This window comes from Lagenorhynchus albirostris, chromosome 9 (genome assembly GCF_949774975.1).
Source record: "Lagenorhynchus albirostris chromosome 9, mLagAlb1.1, whole genome shotgun sequence".
Lineage (NCBI taxonomy): Eukaryota > Metazoa > Chordata > Mammalia > Artiodactyla > Delphinidae > Lagenorhynchus > Lagenorhynchus albirostris.
The window spans coordinates 47128797-47137300 of record NC_083103.1 but is presented as its reverse complement, the minus strand read 5'-3'; the positions used below and the strand labels follow the sequence as shown (position 1 = coordinate 47137300).

The 8504-nt window shown below is 40.5% G+C and overlaps 1 protein-coding gene across 1 annotated transcript; it reads right to left on the bottom strand.

Annotated features, from left to right (window-relative positions):
* Window positions 1-301: 301 nt before the first annotated feature.
* On the bottom strand, window positions 302-1193 carry LOC132525266 (olfactory receptor 5P3). Its single transcript, XM_060157802.1, is given in 5 exon segments — window positions 302-369; window positions 372-602; window positions 605-733; window positions 736-890; window positions 892-1193. Coding segments are annotated over 5 exon segments (885 nt in total).
* Between the last annotated feature and the right edge of the window lie 7311 nt (window positions 1194-8504).

The following is an 8504-nucleotide window of genomic DNA, read 5'->3' as shown; positions in this document are numbered from 1 at the left end:
AAAGAGCATAGAACTTATTTGAAAAGATTTGTACTTGTAGATGCAAGAAATTGTGGGTAAACTGAGAATAAATTTTTGTTTTTGCTAATGTTCCTATCTTGGTGAATGCACATTTATTTTTTTACACTGAAAATTTTCTTGAGAATAACAAGAAATGAAATTTGTGAGTCTAGAATACTATGAATATACTGAAATTTACTTAGTACATTATTTATTCATCTGCAGGAGAGGCCTTCATTACACAGTGCTTATTATTAAAAATCAGATTACTTTAGTAGGACTACCAGTGTGTTCTAGCCATTCATTTTCTCATGGCCTCTTTAACCTCCTTGTTCCTGAGACTGTAGATGAGGGGGCTCAACAGGGGATCACAGACACCACTTTGTTTTGTTCAGTTGAGTAGCTGGACTTGGGCATCACATAAATGAAGGTAATGGTCCCATAGAACAGAGTGACTGCTGTGAGGTGGGAGGTGCAAGTGGAGAAGGCTTTATGCCGCCCCTCAGTAGAGCACATCTTCAGGATTGAGAAAAGGATGTAGATGTAAGAGAAAGCGATGATAAACACAGTAACTACAATGATGGAGCCAGAAGAATGGCTGGAATTATTTCAGAAGTAAAATCATGAGAACAAGAAAGTTTCAGAAGTGGTGAATAATCACGGAAAAAGTGATTGACTTCATATGGTCCACAGAAGGACAGGCTTAACAAACAGCCAGTAATATCCAAGCATTCACATACCCACCTTAATAGGAAGCCCCCACTAAGAGAATGCAGGCTCTGGGGGACATGTGGGTGGCGTAGAGCAGGGGCAAGCAGATGGCCACATGGCAGTCATAGGCCATGGCAGCCAGCAAGAAGCACTCAGCCGTCCCAAATGTGACCGTAGAACAGCTGAGCGACACAACCAGCAACACGGATAGAGGTTCCTTCCCTGAGGAAGCCCATGAGCATGACAGGTGTGGCTGATGAGGAGTACCCAATGTCTACAAAGGCCAAATGGCAGAGGAAAAGGTACTTGGGGGTATGAAGCTGAGGTCTGCTTCTGATTAACGTGATTATGCTGACATTGCCCATTAATGTGACCATGTGGATTCCCAGAAACACAATAAATAAAATGGCACAAGCTGTAGTATCCTCTGCTAACCCCAAAATAATGAACTCTGTTACAGTTGTGTAGTTTCCAGTCCCCATCTATACTGAGAATGATATCCACTGAAAGAAAAACAAGTGGATATTAGAATAGAAGAAAATAGTATAATCTGCATATTTATTTTTACAATAGCTATCTAATAACAAAATCCCATCATACACACTCACAAGTAAATATTTGGGGAAAATATTTTCACACACAATACCTTGCATAAGGTTTAAAAATATAAATGTGCATTGACAGAAGGCCAGGAATACTCAGAAAAATCTTTTTTTTTTTCAACTTAACACATTCAAGTCACATTTGCCTTATATAATTAGTTTAGGTGGTCTGTAAGGAATAGACTCACATGAGCACATCCTAGAGACAGCCACTAGATGGTACGAGGGACCCAGTAACTGTATCTTCTGAGCCAAAGACATGATGAAAGGGAGCAGAAATGTCAGAATGGGCCAGCTCCCATGGAAAAGAACAACTGTTTAAAATGATACCTGAGGTATCACTTCTTGTATGAAAGAGGCTGAGCAGTCATATGAATCCTGAATTTAAACAGGTATCACAGTTAGAGAAAAGATGAACCAATATCCAGGAAGTTTGAACAGAGGCAGAGTGTAGAAAAAGGTGCTCAAATCATGAACAAGTTAACCTGGAGAGACTGCAGTTTGGAAAAGGAGATGGCATCATCTTAGGATCAAGCTATCTGATTCATAATAGTGAGCCAACCCGGGAAAGGAAACCAGACACATTGATCAGGTTACTCCTGAAAGACTCCAGTGGTGCCTGAGACTTTGTATAAACTGGAGCTGGGCTGTGAGCAAAAGGTTCCAGCCTCCTTTCCCACAGGTAACCAGCCCGTGTGAATAGCCCCTGTCTGAGAAAAATCACACCTTTAGGTCAGCTTCTGGAAAGCTCTTTCCCATATCAACTTGTTTGAGAAAAATCATGAAAAAGCAAGAAAATCATGAGAGCTTTCTCATATAGTCACAGAATGCCAGGCTTCAAAAAGCCACTCCATCCATTCCATCTCTCTCATTTTACAAAGTTATAAACTGAGATCTAAAGAAGTTAGGTAACTAATTTTAGGTTAAATGGCTTTCTGACAACTGAGCTGAGATCAAAGCTCATTCCTAGAGCCAATTCATTACCATATTTATATAACACAAATGTTTTCTGTAATTTGTAAAAAGAATATAGAATATCAGAACATATATTTGGTTCATTTATATGTTCAAAAAGTTTTTCAATTACACTAATATATAAGTAATATCTTTACTCTTAAAAGGATGATTTTGCAATCTAGTAATTCATATGAATAAATGGCTACACGGTAATGACAACTCTGTGAGGCAGATGATAAAGGGCCTCCTTCAGTGCCCTGACCCAGGAAATCGATGTGCCCGTTTTCAACTGAACCATTATGGGTCCTTAGTAGATAAGGAATCAAATTTAACTAGGATTTTCTTTTTGCAGAGCAACAAAGGGGATAGGTATGGCATTTGAGAAGAGGTGCAAGGTAGAGAGTGAAATAACCATTACCTTTAAGCTGAGCAAAGGTGAAGTGAGTACATGAAATGAGTAAAGCCTGCAAAAAAGTGCCAGGCCCCCAGGGAACTGAAGATTTGCTTTAATTATTCTACTAGGGAGAATGAGCTAGAACGACAGGAGGTGGTGATGGTTACAATTTGGGATGCTCAAAATGAGATTAAAAGCTACAGTTGTTGGCAAATGACAATATTTAAAAGTCTAAACTCTGATGCTGAGAGTGACTGGATATGGTGGGGGGGGAAAGATGTTTGAAGGAGAGATCAAGAAACTAAGAGGCTGTGAAGTTCAAAGGATCTTCTACGTGGAGATATTAAAACCCAATTCTCGTCCATCAGGAATTGTGACAGGAATACCATTAAGAAAGAGCAAGCCAAAGCCAAAAAGTTCCAAGGATGAGGAGGCATAATGCCAGTAGTAGGTGATTGCAAAAGGTGGAGGAAGATAAGGAGGATTGGTTAGTCGAGTCTGATGATGTCAACTCAACTATAAGTGTTTGCAGGTAGGAGAGAGAAAATGTCTACAAGTGGCAATGGGGGAGAAAGAATACTATCCACTACCAGGCCCAGGGCTATGAAGAGTAAGAGAAAAAACATACATCACTTGAGAAGACTGTAGAGAAACAAATGTCCTCAGGGTAGCAAAGTATCCACTGAAAAGGACAGTGAAGAGAATGGAATGTTCTAAAGAGATTCTGAGGACATGAGATTTTGTTGATAATTGTGAGTGACAAAGAACACAGGAAAAAGGCTTCGGGAAATAACCGTTCTTAGCTCCAGTAGAATGGAGATAATGTTCAAAGGCAGAGTAAAGAATACACAAAAATATTGAATATGTATTGTTATGTTGTGGTTAACAGCTGAATGAACAAAAAGGAGGATGAAGGCTACTCCCAAAATTGTGGAGGAAGGATGAGAGGAAATTCAGAGCCTGTTCTGAGTGGCAATAATGGCATGGAAGCAAAGGGTAATGCCATGAGGTTTTGCAGCCATACAGGCCTGGAATCAGATTCTACTTTGCCACTGATTATCTATGGAATCTTAGATGATTTATATAAATTCTTCAACCCTTCATGATTTATTTGTTTTTTTAAAAAATACCTCACAAGATTCGTGTGCTGAATAAGATGACATACATAATATACTGTTCATAGAAATAAGTGGATGCTCAACAAATGATTATTTCTTTGAAATACCCAAACCTTAAGTTCTAATACAAAAATGAAAAACAAACATTCTTGTATCAATAGAAAAGGAAAATTATTCCCTGCAGATGTTTATACATCAACGATAAGGACAAATGTCAAAGAATTGTCAGTGTAAAGCAAGGCTGTATTTATGAGATTCAGGGTCTTTGGGGATGTAGGTCCTTGAGTACATTACTTGTTTGTGAAAATTCCACCGAAAATCCGTCAGGACAGAGAAAATTATAGGTATACGTGCTCATATAAATATGTGTCATCTTAAGAATATCTACATACTTATTTTTGTGTGTACATTCGAATTTTTAATGAAAACTTTTGATGGATTTCTAAACTAATTCTGATTGTATTGGGGCATGCAAGAAGAAACAAAGATACAGTGTAGCAGGTGTAATTTCAATCCAAAGTAGAAATCCTTCTGGGAAAAATAAGTGCTTGCGTGTGCACGCGCACGTATGTGTACGTGTGTGTGTGTATGGGTTGATTGTGACTAAAGGCAGTAAATATCAAACTAATATGAAAAGAAGCGACTTGGGATTCTCATGGCACATGGTTTAAAATCGTTAACTAAATATCACCTGTGATCCCCTAAAATAAAGTGCCCACCAAAGGCAAGTCTTTTGATGACATAACGCCCTAGATCAGAATGAAAAGCTTTAGAAATTCATTTACTGCGGTGTTGGACTATCTCTTCTAATCATTCTAGAAACCTCAAAGAGAATTACAGATTCATATTTGTAAATTCTTTGCCTAAGTAATGGAGTGAAACCAAGGACTATCGATGACTAAGCCATAATTCCTAGGGCAAACATTGATCCTGTCAGTTGATATATTGTATCACTTGAGTTCAGAGGCTCCATAGGTCTATCATGTGGAATTTAAACATTGATCAGAAAATAATGGAAATGAGGATATACTGGAAAATTTGGATGACTCAAATTACCCTGAACCTCAAACTCTCCTGGAGAGCATGCCAGCCAAAGAAGCTCCTCTTTGCCTGTATGATGAAGCTGCTCCTACCTTGAGGACCTTTTAATGACTTCACCTGAGAAAATTATATAGAAAATTATAAAATTATATAGAAAAATTATATAGAAAATCAATACTCCTCATGCCTTACCCTTAGGTTTTTTTTAAGCTCTCAGCATACTCCAGGAGACATTAAGTCAAAGCTGAGAATATAAGATTTGTATATCAAAGAATTTTAGTATTTTCACAATTTATTTCATACCTGTGTATAGGAATGGTATGAAGGTACTAAACTAAGGAGAGAAGAATATACTATTAGGTCGTTTGAATTTATGATGTATAGTTGACCCTTAAACAAAGTGGGGTTTGGGGGCGCTGATCCTCCATACAGTAGAAAATCCACTTTTAAGTTATAGGTGGCACTCCCTATATGCGGTTGGATTCCTTGATTCTGCAGTTCCATATCTGCGGATTCAACCAACCATAAATCACTTGGTATTGTATTTACAACTGAAAAAAATCTGCATATAATTGAACTCCCACAACTCAAATCTGGGTTTTTCAAGGGTCAACCGTAGTTGTAACCACCAGACATTCTAGATATCATACATTAGCTAGAACATATGGACATGGTTCTAATTGCTTGTTTAGTTGGTTAACTAAAACCTAAAATGAAGGATTCCCTGTGTAAAGTGAATTTAGAAGCCAGACAAAATTCCTTGGTATATTCAGATGTAATCGAATGTTTGGAAAGATGTGGAATGGTGACACGAGCTTATCATGTGCAGTCCATTGCCGATGTATGCACCTTCCAAGGAGAGCTCAGAAGCATCTTCTACTCCATGGCACTGAGAAATTCATTGGTGAAGGACCATAATTATTTTTAAGAAGAACTGAAACAGGGCTTCCCTGGTGGCGCAGTGGTTGAGAATCTGCCTGCCAATGCAGGGGACACGGGTTCGAGCCCTGGTCCGGGAAGATCCCACATGCCGCGGAGCAACTAGGCCCGTGAGCCACAACTACTGAGCCTGCGCGTCTGGAGCCTGTGCTCCGCAACAAGAGAGGCCGCGATAGTGAGAGGCCCGCGCAACGCGATGAAGAGTGGCCCCCGCTCGCCGCAACTAGAGAAAGCCCTCACACAGAAGCGAAGACCCAACACAGCCATAAATAAATAAATTAAAAAAAAAAAAAAGAAGAACTAAACAGATATTGTCTGTAGCCCAGAGATGTGGGTGGGAGATACCAAATCAGAAATGAGATCAAATTTCAATAATACCAAAACCCTGAAGTGGCAGCAACCACATATATGTGTGTGTTCATAGCACCATGCCAAGTTTGACAGGGCAATCATTCATAATATGGTATCCAAAACTTCTGGGATCTTTAGGGGTAGCTAATTAAGCATGGCATTCTTAAAACCATGGATAGACAGCCCAGTAAGCTTCTATACTTGATATGTATGACCCCAAACACTCTAGGGTCAGAGAACAGGGGCCTGATTTGAAATACCGTGAACTGTGGTAAGAGTTATTCATGTAATTCCCAGAGTAGAATCAATTCAGAGACGCAGAGTCCCTTGAATTAGGAAGAGGCTGAGTACCCTTGAGGAAAAAATTTGCAATAATATCACATTATCTATTCTGTGACTCTCATTCCTCATCTACTCCAAAGTAGATTTAAGGCCATTTAAAGGTAATTTTTCATGAGAAAAGGAGATACCCAGACCTTTCAGGGGTTATTACAGACAGGCACTGAACTACACTAATATTTCAGCCCATCATGGACTGCACTGCAGTCCATCAATCAGAGAGGGTGCTTATAGGATTCATGCTAAAAGTGGAATGCTGACCTAGTTTCACCTCACTGTGGGCCCAACAGCACCCTGATTTATAAATGAAATACCTCTGGGCGACAACTGCCAGAATCTCCCCCTCACCCCACGTAGTTTTCTGAGCCATGGAAACAGGCTGTCTCACTGGGAGGTCCAAGTGGAGGCTCCTGAAATCCACTCCTCCCAGCCGATATGGTAAATCAAAGGAACATTCCTTTCTTCGCGGAAATAAGAGATAAGTACATCCATCAAAGTTGCAGCGTAAGACCCTGGAAGCACTGCTGAGGCAGCAAGATCCAGTTTCTGGGGCAGCAGGGCTGATGTTAGTGTCCTTAGTGCCCAGCGTGCTGCAGTGGTTGCACTTATAATACATGCTGCAGCTCCTGGTGTTGAGCAGCAACTTCAGTGGGGCCCTCACTTGCCCAGTTCCTTGCAGGGGTTTGGGGCATAGCTTTCAACCTGACTCTACAGTCTTCCTGCTGGCTCTTGGTCTGCTGAAAATATCCGGAGTCTACGTATGTTGCTTGCAATTGAAGACTCTCACTGGTTCATATGCATACACTATTAGCAATGTTTTTATAAGTTAGAAATGCATGAGAATAGCAACAACATTGCTCACTAGAATAAAATCAATTTGGATAAGATTTGTTATTTAGATGGCATTCATTGAAATAACACCATTACATATAGAATCAGGTATTTATATGATTAAATATGACAATATAAATTAATATAATGCAGACGACATCATTTTAATAGCACCTTATAATTGACAGAAGGCAGAATAGCGTTAAGAAAGGCTTCCCTGGTGGGGCAGTTGTTGGGAGTCCGCCTGCTGATGCAGGGGACACGGGTTTGTGCCCCAGTCCGGGAAGATCCCACAAGCCGCGGAGCGGCTGGGTCCGTGAGCCATGGCCCCTGAGCCTGCGCGTCCGGAGCCTGTGCTCCACAACGGGAGAGGCCACAACAGACAACAGTGAGAGGCCCACGTACCGCAAAAAAAAAAAAAAAAAAAAAAGAATAGCATTAAGGAGAAAGATCTAAACTCTGGGCTTGTTTGCTTGTTTCAAATCCCACCTCCGCCATCTACTAGCTTTGTGATCTTGGCCAAGTTACTTAACTTGAAGTACTCATGTTCCTCATCTATGCACTGAAGATAATAGAACTGTTGGAGATTAAGTGAGATTATATGTGTAAAAGGCTTAGAATAGGGCTTCCCTGGTGGCGCAGTGGTTGAGAGTCCGCCTGCCAATGCAGGGGACACGGGTTCGTGCCCCGGTCCAGGAAGATCCCACATGCCGCGGAGCAGCTGGGCCCGTGAGCCATGGCCGCTGAGCCTGCGCGTCCGGAGCCTGTGCTCCGCAACGGGAGAGGCCACAACAGTGAGAGGCCCGCATACCGCAAAAAAAAAAAAAAAAAAAAAAAAAAAAAGGCTTAGAATAATGTCTAGCATGTGGCAAGTACTCAGTAAATATGAGATACCATTAACATCATGAAAACAGTAACAGTAACCCAAGAAAGAAATTTTAATGTTTTAATTAGTTTTACCCTTTCAACACCCACTGAAAAGTATTGCTATGATCCCCACTTGACAACTGAGGAAACAGAAGCACAGGAATGTTAAGAAACTTGCCTACGGTCATATGATTAGTAAGTGGATGAGCTTGGATTCCAATCCTGAGTGGTGTGCCTCCAGAGTTTTCACCCCTAATCACAAAACCAGAATTAATTTACTACTGCGACTACCACCTGCTAGTCTTATTTCTTTTTATCATTATTATTTAGTCCTACTAACATGCTGGCTCTGAT